At 39.1% G+C, this 19383-nt stretch overlaps 1 protein-coding gene across 1 annotated transcript in view; it reads right to left on the reverse strand.

The window, feature by feature from the left end:
• Positions 1-19383, reverse strand: part of TRPV3 (transient receptor potential cation channel subfamily V member 3) — a 90265-nt gene that overhangs the window by 20533 nt on the left and 50349 nt on the right. Inside the window, exons 7-13 of the mRNA XM_078683589.1 lie at positions 19010-19150; positions 10398-10678; positions 6396-6572; positions 4492-4650; positions 2222-2320; positions 1880-1953; positions 775-940 (exon numbers count right to left, since the gene is read on the reverse strand). Coding sequence (XP_078539715.1) covers positions 775-940; positions 1880-1953; positions 2222-2320; positions 4492-4650; positions 6396-6572; positions 10398-10678; positions 19010-19150 — 1097 coding nt within the window. The remainder of the gene's footprint in view (positions 1-774; positions 941-1879; positions 1954-2221; positions 2321-4491; positions 4651-6395; positions 6573-10397; positions 10679-19009; positions 19151-19383) is intronic.

Here is a 19383-nt window from a genome sequence, read left to right on the forward strand (position 1 = left end):
ATTTCCGATGTACATGATCCTTCCTATTCTCCATATGGCACTAACCTTGAAAAGCGTAACGTGCACGTCCTGCACCGTTATGATAGTCAGACTTCAAAATCCTCAGTCGACTTTTAATTTTCAGTTATTTAGAGGCAGTCACCTATCAGGGTCAGAGTATAGGACCCCCAGCTGGCGTCTCCTGCATCCGCGCGCCAATTCCTTTCCAAGTAAATTTTTTTTGGCGGTGCTTTTCAAAGTTTGGTTCATTACTGATTTTTTCCCAAGGATTTGGGACATACTCTCAGGGCAGGGAGTATTTGAATATTGCACGCTATTTGAAAGATTGAGTTTATATTAATATTGGTGATACATTGGGTTGGTGCTTCTAAAGGGTTAAAGTGGTCCACTGCCTACATTGCTTTGTGTAAAGTATTATCAATGATGTCAAAGAAGATGTTATTACTGATGTTATATGTGGGGCAATTAGCAGTGCATGACAAGGGTGTGAGTTATAGTCACAATCCCTAATAAACTATTCGTGTTGTGTTGTACTCCAAAATACATAAGTTACCTACTCACAGTAGTAGAAATAACATTTGGGGCATTCATAGCTTCATAACTATGTGGTATTATCTCAAATCATTTTAGATTTGCTCAATTTTGTGTGACTATGATGAGACACTCTTGTAATAAAACTCTAGTGTGCAAGGCACTTCAATTAAGAATGCTGACATTTTGTCAATATTGAACACAACTGAAGCTATTCTACAGAAGAAAAGCAAATGTACTTACTTTTTGAATCATAACACTGTAGATCCCGAGTGACTGAAAACCTCTGGTGTAATATAACATGTTGGCCCAGCCTAGTGCCATAGCAAGGACAAGGAGTGCTAGGTATTCTTTCACCCCAAACAAGTAGAAAAACACAGATAGGATAACAAGCACAGCTTGAAGAAAACTGTGAAAGTAAAAAGAAATCATTAGTCAATGAACAATGAAATTGAAAGAAAGATATGTGTTGACAGTTGATTTAACAATCAGGTCATGTAGAACACCATTTTGTTGTACCTTAATAAAAGATGACACAGAGAAATCACATAACAATCTTGCAGTTGTTTCTTTGAACATACTAAACCCAAACCTGATACATTTGTTTCAGAAAGTTTAGTGCAGATTCGATTCCAGTGTAAACTCAGACCTAACTATAACTACAAACTCGCTATAACTAATGTTAATTATTATTAATATTCATAGTGTTCATAGTGTTAATGAGATGTATATTTCCTAAAGACTTCTATAATTAACCAAATAAATTGAAATGTGGTTTATGTTCTAGGTATCATACACCAAGCGTTGCTACTGCATCATTTTCATCATCTCATTTTAGAACTATTTGCCCCATAAAGACACTTTGCCTCATCTTTTTTGGTATTTTGTGTAACAGAATTATATTGCAAATCATTTATAATAAAAATTAACTCATCTAAGTTACCTAACAGTGACTTAAATGGCTTAGGAATAGCTTCAATGTGTCTGATATAAACACTGTTCTTATGGTATACAGATGAGCTAAGAGATCTGCTGTAAATATTATTAGAAAGGGTAGTCGTTGAAGCTATGAAAATGCTATTGTGTAGTTGTTTAACCCTATTTATATATTATCTTTGTCTGTTGTATGCTAATAATACAAACCAATTACCCAATTCCGACACTGAATCTACACAAAGTACATTGTCACTTTACAATTGAGATATATTTACACAATTTTTATGAGGCATATCAGGGCCTGCAAAGTTTTCAAATGTTTTTAATTTTATTATTTTCAATGATTTATGCTGTTTAGGAATAATTAATACTATTAATCCACATTTTACAAAACCTGTAGCATGCAACTTACAACTGAACGTGGAACCAGGCATCCGAGAGAACTGATCGAAGGTCTGATGGGCGAACCAAGAAGAATACTACACTCTAAACCAAAGAAAAAAACAATAATCTAAAGTTAACAATTTGAACCAAATGGCAGTCTATGGAACACAGCACACATATTTTTGTTGGAACCGCAGAATGAATTTTGGGATTTTCATTGTTCTAATTTGCATTTGTTTAACAAATAGTAGTTTAAATAAATGCAATTGATACTACCATCCACTGCTCCCATCAAATCAAAGTAAATCTCCTTTGAAAGTGTCAAAATAATTTTCTAAAAAGAAAATGTAGAAGTATAGGATTGGCTTACCTCTTTGACCATGAAGTATGTTGCACACACAACGATAAATATCTGGCCAACTAGCTGAATCCATCCCATTTCATTAGTCATATCCAAAGGATAAAGAGCCTGCAAAATTGGAAAAGATAGATTTATTAAAGTAATGCAGATTTACAATATATTTATACACATGCATATTATCTTACTATAATGAGGTACTATAAGTACTGTAAAGGCATAACAATAACAATTCTCATTAAATGTTCCATAACATTGGTCCTTTGAATGCACCACAATAGTGTGAGTAAAACCAATATTATATGGCCACACTGAAACATTATCATTCCTCTGAAATCAATTAATTACAGCTTAAAAGCTGTAATTGATACAGAAAGCAGTCCTACTCCTGACATAGGTTTTCTGAAACTGAGAAAAAGATCTCATGTATTCAGAAGAGAATGTTTTACCCATCGGTATATATCATATTATTAAACACATTACTTATTTATTTTTTAACTCATTGTGTCGAAGTACCTAATGTCTGGATAACAATAATTGGATGATTAAGTGATGAATTCCCTTGTAAACATTTTATGGATTTAATATTGATGAATTGTTGTTTCAATATGTTTATGTATGTCTTTCATTACTTAAAGTCGAAATAAAGACTAATTTGAACTTGAACTCATATGTCATGCTGTATTTTGAAAGGCTTACTAAGTTACAAAGTACCTACGTCATAAAGTGCCTTGAAGATCAGAAACGATCATTTCAAGTCAAACATTTACTGCAGCACAAGTTAAAACACTGGAGAGCTAAATAAGGACTCATAACCAATAAACATGGCATTCCAAGTTTATTAGATTCCTTGGAGAAAATCCCAGAAAAGTGTGAAGGAAGTGGAATATGTGGGCTTATCAAATAAACGTTATGACCCTGGTGATTGCAGTGAAATGCTGAGTACATTGCAAAGAGCCAATGCACTACATGGAATCTCTACAGAAAACAATCAATTGATTCACCTGCAGGATGTTTCTTCTTGATTAAACTACCTGTTTATTTGTTTGTAAATTGTTTACAGTTAAAACATGAACTTTGTTTTGTTAAGTGGTTGTCTGCAAATTACAGCACAGATTAGTCTTTGTGAATTGTCTGTCTATAGCAAACAGTACATGTTTTTCTTTTTCAGGGCAATATAACTGTCTGCATGTATCACCACACTTGCTGGCTGGATTACATAGATTACGTAGTGACAATACCATGGATGAATCATACTGATTGGATGAACTACACCCTATACATCTTATATGGTCATGCCATTTTTTTTCCTGAAGTGGGTCGTATTTGTTGGTCTACCTACATGCTGATTAAACTACCTGAAGCTAGTGCAAAAGGTATAATGAGTAAATGTAATACAAGCCATGTCAAAATTGTATTTTCCTGAATGGACAATTAATGCTAGTATAAGAGATGGAGGCCTGTTGAATGAAACATTAATTCAAAAGCATTCTGTTATTCGTCTACCTGAGATTAATGTACTAGATAAACCCAGATTAACTTTAATTCTTACAGATAGTGATATACAATTGCTATGCTGAATGGACTGGCTGGCAACAATCTTGCAAAACTGGCTTTCTGAAGCCTTTCTAAACATACTATCAGTTTGCACTACACAATGTCATAGCTGCAAACATGTAACATTTCATAATACGCCTAACACTGTTTGGTATACTATTCTGTAAGTGAACACAAACAAGAAAACATGCTGCTTTTCTGTTTTACTTCCTTGAATATGTAAATGACCATCTGCAGTCCTGTAACTCACATATATCAGAATGTATCTTTTTTTCTCAGCTTACCATCTAGATTAGGCTTTTACTAAACATATCTGCACAAAAGGATGCCCAGATAGAGAATGCTGTACAGTGCCATAACTATACTGGTTGGATATATACGAATGTGAATAACATAACATAAATGCTTCCAATAAGATATAAATAGTGTTCCATGAGAGGGCCAAGGTTTCTCACTGCTGCTAAAATACACTACATATTGTCTGTAATTTAAATTAGCAGGACATTTCTAAAAGCATTGAGCTATCTGCTACAAGCGAATAGTACCATGGAAGAGTTTACCATAAGTGTAAGTAACTTGCATATACATTTGTGGGTTGTAGGAGGAGCAGAGAGGTGGAAATATCTTTTTTCCACTGTGCATATCATGACATTCAATAGATCAGACTTGGGTTACTGCCAAGTTTCATTTACTTTAGCTAGTCTTGAATTCTGCAGTTCACAAACCTCATCTCCACGGGGTCGAAAGTAGGACACCATTGTTAGTGCAATGTTGTACAGTAAAGAAAACAAGAAAGACATAAAGAACATGTATCTTCCGAATTTCTTCCATTTCATCTGGAGCAGGGTGTGCAAGGGTTCCAAAGACAACAACTCATGGCGGTTCTGTATCAAAATAAAAAAGAGAATATAGCATATGATGAAGCTTATTTGAAAAATAAATGATATAACATATAACAAATTGCAAGTTTAAACAAATACACAATTTCTGTTCAAATGTCCTTATTGTTACCTACATTTTATTGAGGACTTGTTACAGATCTGAAAGCTCTAATATGATCACAGTGGGCAGAGTGTTACTGCACAAAGAAAAAACACCCATCACAATTGTTACAGCAACATACCAAATCTAATGATATATGAACTAAATGGCACTATTCATTAAATAACCTGGTGCTTATTTTGCCACCATTTGGGTAATGTATTTTGTTTTCCAACTCATTTAATTTTAGACAAGAAAGAAAAGTTGGTGGCTGGGGATGAGAGCGCACACACTATAGAGATAAAACAATTCAAGTGTCTGTATCCAACGATGCTCTCAAGTGTTCAGTGCTCAAGGAGGAGGAAGAGCCACCTGATATTCCCCTGCTGGAACAAGGCCCAATGGCACAAAATTAAATTTCCGAACACTCCAAATAAGTCAGTGCTGAGTACGTAGTATCAAGGCTTCATTTTCACAAAACTGTCGCAAGTTCACCAATGCCAGCACATGTTTCGTCTCATGCTGGAGATGTTTCAGCAGACTTATCCAGGGCTGGTCTGGAGTCCCTCTGATATGGAGTAAGTCCAACATGTGTTTCATCTCACACTGCAGATGTTGCAGTAGACTTCTTCAGGGCTACAATCATAAATGTCCTTGATTTAAGGGAGTAGTCCCCATGTAAGTTACTGTTAGAGAGCAATCACCTGTACCAAGGTGACCCAAATCACCCGGTGCGCAGGAAATTAGAGTTATCTATCTTAGTTGATAGTGTTATTATTGGTCAAAATAAAGTACCTCTTAGTGAAAATGTATTAAGCCATTCATAAATGGTCATGTGAAGTTGTTAACCACAAATATTCACCCAGGTTCAGAAGTAATAAACAGAATAGGACTCACCTGGCCTGGTGTCTCTCTGATATAGAGTAAGTTCTTATAGTCATCTAGAGTATGTAACTGTGATTTTTTTAAATAATATTTGATCTCCACCAGATAAAGTTAGGTAAAGGATTTGACGTTTAAGGTTCTATATGAGTGATCCTCCCATAAATCATATACATTTATAATTGTAGCTATGAAGAAGCCTGCTGCGGCATATGCACGGGAGGCGAAACATGTGTTGGATTTACTCTATGTCAGAGGGACACCAGGCCTCCCAGAAGAAGTTTGCTGCGACAGCTGCAGCGTCATATGCAAGACATGCTGGCATGGTTGAACTTGAGAAATGTTTGTTAAAAATAAGACTGTTGATAACACATAGTCAACGTTGATTGATTTTAAGTGCTCTGAAGTTTTTGTTTTTAGTTAAGTTTAGAATGTTTTTAAATTTGGAAATATTCTGACTATACACTTCCTTACAAAGTCCCACAAAATTATAAATATTCTCCAGGTTACTCACACTGTGGAAGTCGATTGCCATGTTGATTATTTATAACAAATTACCAAGCCCAGTTTTGAAATTCGGGTATAGAAGGCGTGAATATTGAATTAATGCACTTTTGTTTTTCCTTGTCATCCAATTGAGTGTTTTCCCATGAGAACCCTATTTTAAGTTGCAGAACTGATTGCACAATTTTTATGCTCTGTTCATGCTGCAGAATAGACTCCTTGTTTCATTATTTTACAAATGAAATGATCTACAGATTCTTACCGTGGTTGATGCGTTGTAAACTACAATCTCAAGAACTGAGTTTACTGTGGTCGTATCCACATCATTCAGATCATAAAGTGAAGATGAAACTGGACCGTAAGCCCAGTCGGTGAATTTTCTAGAGAGGACTCTGTTTTCTTTGTCTTTTATTTCTCTGCTGAGAATGTAATGCAAAATCTGAAAGAATTCAAACAAAGTGAACTGATGTCAAAATGTTTCGAACAAACTCAGCTATCATAGTTTGTGAATGCATATCCGGCAAAATATTTTAATCACACTTATGTATCAATAGTGTACTGCTGTATAACAAATGTATGAACATTACAAGCATGATATCCCCAGGACAGTGATCTATTCTTATGCCACACTGGAGCTAGGAGTAAAAATACATTGTTGGAAAAAGCCTCCTCCCAAAGAGACAAAATAGAAATCTGTATAAGCCATAGGAAATGGAAAGCCTACTTCTATATGCAATACCTTAACATTTGGGAGTTTAGGACTAAAGGGTGTAACTCAAACATTAAAAGGTGCTTCAAGCAAATGCAAAATCAAGATTGTCATCAATTGGATATTTCCCAAAACTGGAGGACACACCTCATGGGGGCAGTACTGTCGAAAAACACATATTAAATATCCTGTGTCTAGGGTTTCTCATCATTAGTGCCACCCACTAATGTAACATAGGTATTTTGTGGCCAAGCAGCCCATTTTAGCAACTGACAGACTCTCAGTTTACGGGTTAAGGGGAAGGTAGGCTATCAATATCTCGCCCTGTCAGGGATTTCAGGGAATGTCTAACACCTCAAAGTTGCATGTCCTCTACTCAGGGTGTATTCACTCCATAGGATTAAAAAAAGTACCAGAGAGGTGCATGTCTTTAATGATTTATCCTCACTACATCTTAAAAACATCAACACGTACTATGATCATTTAGTAACGAGAGGTCAGGATATTATATTGCCAAATATTTTGGGGCAATTTCTTCAGTCTAAGAGGACACACCAGAGAGGGATGTCTAAGTTAGATATTGAACCTGTGAAAAACACATATAATTCTTGATGTAATACACTTTGCAGATTCTGAGAAAATCCCAGTTTCATAGTTTCTGTTAATGTATCTGGACCCAGATGACGTCATGTAGACCGGGTAAAACTGAAACTTCAGAAGGTGCAATGTCCAGTGTAATAGCAAGGAGGGTCTGTTACTAGAAGGTAAGGGTTAACCGCAAACCTAAAGGGTACTCTATACATGGGTCACCATTAGTACACTAAAAGTTATAAGTGCAGTGCCTACAAACACTCATACAGACAGCGTAAGTGAAGCAATTCAAAATGCAATACTAATAACATTAGTGAGCCCCTTCCCTCGTAAGGCAGGAGAAGGGCAACCCTTAAAATGGATTGTGATTTATGGGCGGGAGTGTAAAAGAGTGAAAACGTCTGTCCAAATTTTGTGAAAATGGCAAGGGTCCGATTTGTGCAGAAGCAGGCAAAAAAATCCCGTCAAGGCTAGTTAGCATTCTCCACAGGGTGGTCCGCATTTTTGCCTAAAGCACTCCGTGTGCGAACCAAGCGTTTTAGACTTAGCTACCCGAAAGTAAAAAGTGTACTCCAATATCATGGAACCCAGCCTTCATATTCGAAAGGGGTGCTTGTTTTTATAAAAGCAAAACTGCTCATTAATACAGTTCTAATTCACCATCCCTCAATGGAGACAGGCGCTAAGCTAACTGAGGGATGAAAGCGCCCATGGGTTCTCCTGTGTGTATTGTATAAAAAGACAAAATAATTGGTGTGAAACACAGACACCATCTTGAGCTGGGGACTTTGACAGACCAACCTAAATTGTGTTTTTAACATGTTTTTTATTGATTTTATTTTACATCCATCTTTTCAAAAAGGTACCCCCCGCAGTGACCAACCGTATAAATTTGTCTCATTAACACGTTTTCCGCTTATCCCTTTTATCTCATATTTAACAATATTTCACATTAATATGTGTGATATGCTTTATCAGATTTACGTCTGCTTGTCTGACACTAATTTACCACATAATCATGTGATTCTTCTTCTACATCACTTTGTTGCTCCATAGTATTTAGGACCAATTGCCAGGTACTGGTCCACCCATTCTTTCCCACCTTGCATTGTATATTTTTCCGCACCTCACAATCCACTGTCTCCTATTTGATCATTACTGCCACCCATGCTTTATATGTCGGTCTTGACTTTCTGTTTAACTTTATACTATATTGCACTTAGCTATTGACAGACCCAGTTCCCCACTTTCACGAGATTCCGAGTGTGTTTCTTACTCAGTGTTAATCCAAATAAACGAAATTTTGCTGAAAAAGTTAGGTATAATATGACTAATACACTTAGAGGTAGATTTTCAAACCTTTTGCGCTGGATTTGAGTCACAGAAATCAGCTAACCAGCACAAACTCTTTCTTGGGACATTACTTTCCAGCGTAAAATTTGTTTTGCGCTGGAAAGTACCTTAAAAGTAGCACAGAGCAGCACAAAGCACTGCTTTGTGTTACTTAGCCCCAAGGGTGCGTTACATGGGTGATGCATAGGCGTTCACATGTTACTACCCATGCGTTTTGACACAAAACCCTATCTACAAACAATTCTAGTCAGGGTTTAGCCCCAAACGTTAACACCACTTTAAAGGAGACGCTAACAGGAGAAATGTTTATATTTTCCGACTTTGCATACATGCTGCACTGTACAGCACACATATGAAGTGGGGAGAGCTTTTAAACTTGTCTAGGCATGGTATTATGTCCATAAGAGTACCCTACCTATATAAAACCTATGCTAGACACACGCACACAACCTAGATCTGGGATGAATTGCAAATTCTCAAATTGCGTAAACGCCTGATTATTGCGAATCACGTTTGCGATCGCAAAAAGCTTTGATGCATGTGCCTGAATGTCTGCTAGACAATGTTCTATAAAGTCAGGAAAGTGATGTATTCTTAAATGATTTGCAAATTGAAATCTACATATTTTGAGCGACACCACCGCAACAATAGGAATGGTCAAGGTTGTGATATTCTATTTGATACTATGGCAAAAGCCGTGATTTGATTTGCTCGTGGTACCTTTTATTCTTTGATTTGCAACCCTTAAGTCGCAAGCTTTCAACAATGAGTGTATTGGACATAGAAGTAAGCTTTCCACTTCCCATGGGATATACATACTTTGTGTACGTTGCAACTCTCTGATTGGCTTCTTTATAAATCATTTAGCTTTCCTGTCTCCATGAACGTGCCTTAGAAATATTACTGCAGATAATGTAATATCATGTTACAAGGCATAATTCTACAAATTGCAAATATAATGATATAATGCAGCTTATATACAGTTCTGACTTGCTAGGAACTCACAGAATTCCCCAGGACTACGCGTCGAAATCCGTGCAAATTATTTGCAATCAAAGGAATTATGCATTTTCTTGTATAATCCCCCTTTGCAATGACCCCCCAGGATTGTCCTTATGATGAGTAATCCTTGGATGCAAGTGCTACAAAAACTGAAATTAATTGCTTATTACTCGAAGAACAAAACATGTTTTTACTTGAAAAAATCCATTCTCCAAACCCACTGACAATATGGTGGTGTTTGGGAACATTTCTCACCCCATTTACACTTTACAATAAACCTCTGTATGCAAGCATGGGAAAAGGGCAAAACATTGTGCTGTTGGTGCCCACAGTCATAACTAAGGTCCTATGTCCTTCCCATTCTCTGGGAACACTACAACTGGATTCCTGAGACAACTCCAAAATTCCATATGCTCCAGAGTAAATATCTGAATACAGAGCCCAAGTCAAATGGCTTTTTGCTCGGGTAAACCCAACTAATGTAACCCACTGTCACAAATACCAATTCAACCCAGCTTCACCCTCCATATATATGGTCCTAAGCTCCCTGTGACACCAGAAACTACTCTATCCCCTTGTCTTTCACAGGATGGTAATGATGAATCTTACCTCTGTCTTTCCAGTTTTTGCCGCTAACTGCATTGATGTGAGACCCTCTTTGTTGTTTATGGTTTCCAGTGACTTGATGTTGCTTTGTGTGAGGATCATGTCATACATTTGAATTATAAAGTCGTTTTGTGCCTCTGTGTTTTCAGCCACAGTGACCAAGGCGTGCAGCACAGTATTTCCTCTGGAATCTTGGAGGGCGATATCAGTCTGTGGGTTGTCCATGAGTAGCTGAACAATATCTGGCTGATTAGTGCATGCTGCCAGGGCCAAAGGAGTTTCACCTAAAGAGCCAATGCAGAAATGTCACAGTTTAGATTTTAGCACTGAGAATGATTAATCTGAGTTGGTACTTTTTGGATTTCGAAGTAGATGGTATTTGCACTAGCCATGGCCTTGGTCAGGCAAACTGGACATCTGCAGTGCTAGCCAGCTTGGTTCATATATCGTGTAAAAAAGTTTACATAAAGAAATGTGATAATATTTTTTAGACTTGACTGTCCTTGGTGAGGTCTTCACCCAGCTGTTATAAGACTCTGACGACAGGATCCTACTCACATTTACTTTATTGCCTTTAAGATTCAAATCATTATACATGGATCAGATGCTTATCAGTACTAGTACAGGTTTTACATTTCTTTTACTGGAATAAATACAAGGACATTGATTCTATTGGCATAATATTTCTCTAAAATGCTTGCTAATTCAATACATATAATTCAAATGCCTGTACAATCTGGCCTACACATTCTCCAACCACTCTGACAGAGAGAACTATTCCAATAGGTTAGAGGTGAACAGAGTGAAGCAAGTCTGCAGTTGGTATAACCTAGGTTTCCCTGCTCAGCGACATTGATCTTTATACATTTATGAGAGGACTAGATCAAATTCATAATGACAGGTCTTTCTTTATTTGCCCTTGTCTGACATACTTCCTTATCTGTTCCACTCTACCTTCCTTACACTCCTCAGCAGTGGAATTGTTTTGAATACAAGCAATATGCAAGGCATGCTTCTTTAGTGTATGCCACCAAGAGGGGCGCTTGTCAAAGACAGCTGTTATGGTGGCAGAAAATGCAGTTAAAGAAATCTCTGAAATTACAAAAAACCTTAATGCCAAAAATATTTTAACAATTTCCATCAAATGTTTAAAGTGAAATGACAAAAAAGGGGAATTCCCAATATTTAGGGATCCATTCTCTACAGAGCGGAGACATGAACTCACTTCTACTGGACACTTCACTATATTATTGGACCCTGGAACAGCCTGCTGCCTTAACGTGAGTGTCGAATTCCTCTACAGTGAGGCGTCTGCCTGTTTATCTCCATTTCCATCCAATTTTAAACGCTATTTAAATGGTGACTCATCTCGAGTGCTTATTTGAGCTAGTTTTTAATTCTAATTGGGTTGATGCAGAAAATGATATTTTTAGAGCGCCATGGCTTAAAAATCTATTTGGAAAATTATATTTCTGTTTGGAAAAAAAGGGTTTTGGATTCCAAACATAGGTTGAGGTATCCTAATGTTTATCAATGTTAGCAAGTGAGCCCTGATGGAAATGTAGAACTACAAGTGCCTTTTCTTCCTCAAACAATAAGGACTTATTCTGCTATACCATGCCACCATACCCATTATTAGGAGAAAAGATTTACAGGTGCCGTATTAGGAGAGGGATGGAGAACTAATGAGAAATATGGTGAGAGGATGATGTATACCTGACTTTATTTAGAGAAATACGTTTTCATGTCTCCTCAACAGTGACAAGTGAAGGGGCATTCTGGAGTTAAGACAGTGACTAGCACCATCCATGAGGTGGAATGCTCTTGATGCTACTGTATGATTCGGGATCTCTGGTGCCTGGGTTTTGCAATTGGAGTTCATATTCAATGCAGAAGAGAATTAAGGTGTGGTCAGACTAGTAAACTGACTGGTATATAGTGATAGATGTCTGTGCGATTAAGAAAAATAGCAGTTCCTCCTTATGGAAAAAATGCTGAACAGAATTACACCAGACAGGGTAAGAAATTAGAACTTTACTCAAGATAGTGTTTTTACTTGGTTTCGTAACATAGTTTTGGAGAAATTAGGGGCATATTAGCAAGAACCTCGTTAAAATGATCGCCGTTTTAGCAGCAGGAAACTGCCGCTAAAACGGCGATAATGGGCTTGCTAATATGCGTTATAGAATTCCAATAGAAGCCCAGGTTAGATGTGCAGGACAACTAACCTGGGCTTCTATTGGAATTCTATAATGCATATTAGCAAGCCCATTACTGCCGTATAACGGCAATAATTTTAACGAGGTTCTTGCTAATATGCCCCATAGTGTTTATAAAGTGTCCCAATCTAATCATGAAGAGGTTGAATTTTTGAAATATCTGGACTGTTAATTTGTAGAGCTGCATGAGCGTTTTACTGAGGACCTAGTGCACGCTTCAAGGGCCATTGACCTTGAACTCATGACAAGGTTAAAGCACCAATTTTTGTCCAGTCACAGGTTTTGCATAAATTGGTTTGGCCATCTGTGGACGATTATACAAATGGCTTCTCTGAGCGCCAAGCCCTATGACCGATCACTATTGTGCACAACCTAAAGCGTTATTCAGAGTGGCCTGTATGGTCACAGCTAATTGGGCAAGAGGGCCTGATCGTGTGGCTAATTTTCATTGCGCATAGCCAAAGGCAGAGTATTTATATATCTATATGCTGCCATTAGCCAATCATATCATCACTTCTCAGCCCCATGCACCGTGGTATACTGTGAACTTACCACAGTATTCTGTGGTACAATATATAACTACTATAAGTTTAACTCTACTTACACTAGTTAAATATACTACCAAAAATTAACATTTACATATCATAATTAGGGCTCCCGGTTTTCCGTTTTTACGGATTTATACATATAAATACAGACGGAAATCTATATTTCCTTTGTCTGTATTTATATTTATAAACGGCAAAATACTAGCAAATTGTACCACGCTGCCGTCTGGTATTTTGCTACCAACGGGGCACTTGGAATGACTTGGGATGTCTACTGTAGTAGAGGCTTCCCACCCTTCAGTCTGGCAAGAAGGAGTGAAATAAACAACAAAGCCTCGTTAACATGTGAATGGTCTTTATAATGACCTGTGAAGTACTCGGGTGAGGCTTGTCAGCTTCGTTATCTCGCGCAGCAAGAAACTCCTGTCAGGGCGCCTCCTGGCCCTGACTGCGGCGGCGGATTCCTTCCAGAAAGAACACTGGGGTTTAGAGTATGGCCCCCTCCTTTGCTGGCTCATGCTGCGGGACCCCCGCGAGCGTAAATAGCTGTCTCTGGGAGCTGACTGCGGTGGCTGCTCACTGGTGTTTAGTGTATTGCCTCCTTCTTTGCTGCGGGGGAGGAGGGGCCATACAATGAGGTAGCGGTGACCATTTCATGGAGCCGAGTGGAGATTGTCACCAGGCACGGAGAGAGGTGAGCCAGGCGGCCGTGTTGCTGCTCTCGGTGGCACAGGCCATTGTTGCTAAAGTAAGTGTGCCTACAGTGTGGAGCATAAAACCATTTACCGGTGCGCTGGTGTTGTAATGTTTTAAATTCCAAAGTGCTGGCTGCACCAAACACACAACCCACACTCGCGGCCACTGACACTTGATTTGCACATTTAGTTTAACATGCACAGACTGCAGTGCTGCTCTAGGTACGAACCGTTTTACACAGACTATTAACAAAGTCGCCCTCTCCAGGCAGTGCAGGACTTGCATGATCTGTGATATGTATTTGGAGACTGTCGCACGATGAAAGGAGCAGTGGTCAGAGTGAGCATGATTTGAAACTCAAACAAAACCTTACCTTCTTTCAGTGTACCACCTGTGTCTGAAGCCAGCACAAGCCACGAGTCTGCAGACCGAGTGCGGCTTTTTATTAGACAAAATAGTTAATGCACAGACTTTATGCCAAAAGTGTCAGTGAGACTGTGCCAAGCACGTGTTAACCTGCAAATTTACTTGTTATTGCTAGTGCGCGATTATGACTCGGTATCACTGATATCGGACACTACAATGAGGATGTTTAGTGTAAAATGTCCTAAATACTGTGTGACATCCGGCCTCCCATGCTGCGGCACTGGCAATCGCAGCCGTCCGGTAGGAGGCCTGAAACTACCCGATAGAAGCAAATTTCATATGCCCAGCTCTTCAAGTGTTGAAGAGGGGGGGGGGGGGCACTTCTGCGCCCCACCTGACTAAGAAAACATCTGCGTACTTCCGAGGGGCCCGAGGCACACCTGTCTGGTTCTGCCAGGGTCACCGAGCGCACAGTGCCTGGACGCCGCTCTCCAGCAGCATGATTGACACCAGTAAGCTGTGAACTGGACTGATGCATGATTTGCAGCGATTTACAACTGTCCTGAGCTCTAAGACAGTAAGACACAGCCTCTGATGGTGTGCCTGTCTACCTTACCGTGGATGCCTAGACAACATAGTCAACCCACTCGTAAGTAGTGTTGCCACCTTCTCCAAACAAATACCTGCCATTGGTTCACCTCTTTTTAGGATTTAAGAGTCAAATAGAATATACAATGTTATGAAAATTGTCTTTTATAAAGTTTCTTCGTTTTTATAAATCGCCTTTCTGTCTGTTTACTTTAATTAGCATTAAGTTGGCTGTTCCAGAACATTGTAAAGTGCATTCTTCTTCTTGTTTTAACTGTTAATGTATGTATTAATACGGGGAAAATACCCGCTTTAGGTGCTTTTCCCTATTTTTGCAAAGGCAATAAAATACTCCTCATGCCAAGAAAAAATCCAACCGGGTGTAACTCTATTGATAAGTGGCCAGTTCAGGAGGACATACCTGTGAACTGCTGCAGTTAATAAGGGCAATAATCCACAGAGGCCAGTCCAGCCCTGGTCAGACACAGGTGCTTATTACTGGAAGGAGCGTGAATGTGCAGACTGAGAGAATTTGACACAGCATTTGAGCCGGACCAGGACTGACTGTCACTTCTTCTTATTAAGGCCTTAAGCTATTTATGAGCTGACATTTGTGTCAGAAGGTGGTGTTAAGGGTCACATGATACGGGCGGGGGGAGCGGGGGATACACTTTTTGTGCTGGTTCGTTCTGGGCTTCTCAGCACAGTTTGATCAGTTCATGCAGAGGGAGGATGAGGCATGTGATTCTGGTTTTAAGGGCAGTGAGGCTCATTAGCAGTCAGTATGGCCTCTCACATCCTAGTTGGTACAGTCGGGTTTCACAGTGCCCTTCCATTTCTTGTGCTGTGCAGCAGTTGTAAAATCTTAGAGTTTCTCGTTGCTCAAACGGGTGTAATTTCTGATATGTATATTATGTTGCGGTCTTCTTGCGAGAAAGTGTCACTCATAGTCGTTGAGATGTCACTCATAATTACACGGAAATTATGAAAATGTCACACATAGAAATCTTAAACCTTGGCAGCTATGTATACACTAAACATGTATGTCATAGGATGTTACACATTTCGAAGAATACATCTAATTTATATAATATTCAAGACAAATATGTTGAACGTACAGTGTCTGAATGATTAACTGTATTACATTAAAAGTGGAAATATAATGACTGTGACTGTTGAATTAATGTATGCAACTGCTGGCTGGCTGGGCTTTCTGCGCAGGCCACAAGGTCAAAAGAGGAGGCCATCACTGGCACCTGCGGCACATGACTGGAACTTTTAAGCTGAGGGCAGAGGAGTGTAGCGCAGGCCAATATTTTTATTCCGGGGCCGTCAGTGGTAGTACTTTCTTGTGCCACTACAGATTGAAGGCCTTGTGATCAAACCCCACTTTGGATGGTGTGAAATTAAAAACTTTGGATACAGTTGTTGCACCAAGGATATTGTGCTGCATAACCAAATACTTATAAGGTCCCAAAGGCGAGACCTCTTGGCTATGCCAATGCTTGTTATTTGTTTTCTAGTACAATATAGACTATATTGTACTAGAAAACGAATAAAATTGTCAATTTAAATAAATGTGGAAAAATACTAGCTGTAGCGTCGTCTTTGCTTGTGGTAAAAATAAATGTGGATAAATACAGAAAAAATAGGCAAAAAATAAATATGGATAAATACAGACGGAAATGGCAAAAAAATAAATACCATAAAACCGGGAGCCCTAATCATAATGTACATTCCTGATGCATAACATTTTCATCTATGCACACACTTACACGCTATGTCTGTTTCAATTAACACACTCCACTATAGGTCACTGCATTCTATGACACTTCACTTCACCCTACTCCATTCCATGCTATTCCACTCTAAGCCACTCCACTTTACTCCATTCCACTTTACGTCACTGCATTATGCACGACTTCACTGTATGCTAATCCACTGAATGCCAGTCCACTGTACTCCACTCCACTCTAGGCCACTTCACTCTACACCACTCTACTTCACTGTATGTATGTCCCCCCCACTGTACGTCTCTCCACTGTACATTACTCCACTGTATGCAATCCAAATCTACGCCACTCTGCTATATGCCATTCCACTCTGCGCCACTTCATGGCACACCATTGCACTCTATGCTAATCCTCTGTTCTCTATGGCACTCCACTGTACACAGCTGCAGTATATGCTATTCAAGTCAACCACAATTCACTATGTGCTATTACACTGTACAACACTGCATTCTATGCCTCTCCACTAAACGCGACTTCACTGTATGTCACTACACCCTGCGCGACTACAGTCTACGCTATTCCACTGTATCACACTGTCCTTTATGCTACTCCACTATATGCCACTAGACCTAACTCCACTAAACACTGACTGCATGCTACTTCACTGTACGCCACTCCACTCTATGCTACTCCAGTGTACACCACTGCACTCTATGCTATTCCACTCTAACACTCTGCCGTATATGCTATTCCGCTGTACACCACTCCACTCTACGCTACTCAACTTCATACCCCAACACTGTACCACACTCCACTCTATGCAAGTCCACTCTACATCACTCTGCTCTATGCCACTCCACTCAACACCACTCCACGCTATGCCACTTCACGCTACACTATTTTACTGTAAACCACTCCAATCTTCAACAGTCCACTGTAGCCAACTAGACTGTACGCCATTCCAGTATATGCTATTCCAATGTATGCCAATACACTGTACAACACTCCAGTCTATGGTACTCCACTGTACACAGTTCGCTCTACACTATTCCACTGGGCGCAACACCACTGCACCACACTCCACTGTATGCTATCCCACTCTATACCACTCCACTGTATGCCACTCTACTATACGCTATTCCTTTGTGCGTCACTCCACTGAACGCCATTCCACTGTTTGCCACTCTATTCTGTCCCATTTCACTGTACGCCACTCCATTCTAAGCCACTCCACTCTATGTCACTCCCCTATATGCCACTCCAGTGTACCTCATTCTACTCTACTCCACTCCACAACACTATAGTGTATGGCAGTACACTTTACTATATTATCCACCACTGTATTGTACCACACTCCATTTAATGACACTCCACTCGACAACAGTAAACTGTACGATTATGAAAAAAAATATTAACATTTTTAAAAACATTGAAATTCCATTAAAAAGACAAAGGTTAAGGCTAAGTTATAGTTAGGGAACTTTATTTCTTCTTTGTATAAAAACCAAACTCAAACTACACAAACAGAAATTCTAAAGTTGTAGTTAGAACTTACATTTATGATTTATGCACCACTTTCAAATTATTATAAGTCAGTTATAACTCATCCTATACATAGGCACCACCTACAAACTACTATAATTCCTGCACCGCCCTACACAGTCTTGTCATCTCACTCGCCACACTACATTAACTATAACTCGCCACTCTACCGTGCACTGTGTTCTGACAAATCATGTGATTTCAGGTGGCATAAGTGTTGTTATCAATGCTATGAATTACCATGCTATAACTTACGTAATATGTAAAGTATATGATTTAACGAGCCATAACTAATGTACTATGTAAGTGAATATCTAGTGCATGGAGAAGGGGAAAGGTATAGTTAGTGTAGTGCTGTGAGTGAGGTGACAAAACTGCGCATGGAGGTGCACAACTTATAATAATTTGAAGGTGGTACACAAGTATAAATGTGAGTCATATCTTGCACCCATTCGCTGGGCACAGGTTGTGCAAAATTAAGTCTCTCTCTCTCCCTCCCTCTCTTTCTCCCTCCCTCCCTCCTGATAACTACCCCAGGAAGCCAGGATGGGGTGGGAAAACAAATATTTACTAATGAGATAGGGCTTATAGAGAATGATCTCGGAGAGAACTTCCAGAGGGTGAGGAAGGCATGGAGTGAAACATCCTCTCATAAGACAGACAGTAATACATCACTATTTTAGCAACACAAAAAGGTTGGCGGCGGCAGGACTTAACTGGTAGGCAACTAACCCTTGACATACATTATGGACGGAACACACTGGCTGTTTGAGTAAACCTGATCACATGATTATGATGTTCCATATAATTGTGTTTAAATATTAATCTCCTTGGATATTTAAGTAATCAATCAACAAACACTAATTTAAATTTTAGTTATTTGTGCTAAGGACAGAGAGATAAGACATACAAAAGTTACCTACCGAAGTAAAATCCTTCATGCTTGTATTTTGGATTGAAGAACCGGCCCTTTGCTCGTACATTGATTTCTGCTCCTTTTTCGATCAGGTACTGTACAATATCAAACTGTCTTCTTTCTATTGCAATATTTAGAGCCGTCTGACCTGAAACAACAGAAGACAAATGTATCAATCAAACAGAACTTATTGAGAAAATCGTTTGTAAAATCACTGCTCATGAAAGGATAGTAAATGGTGGCACTAGCAATTAGAGTCGTCCGTTTATTGGACAGATGCATCCTCTCCATCTCCCTGATGACTCTGCAAGCAGTCCTGTGAGCTGTTATGGTACATTATGGAGATGAAGAGAATATAGATGCTGACATCTGCAGGGCCTC

This window comes from Lissotriton helveticus, chromosome 3_1 (genome assembly GCF_964261635.1).
Source record: "Lissotriton helveticus chromosome 3_1, aLisHel1.1, whole genome shotgun sequence".
NCBI lineage: Eukaryota > Metazoa > Chordata > Amphibia > Caudata > Salamandridae > Lissotriton > Lissotriton helveticus.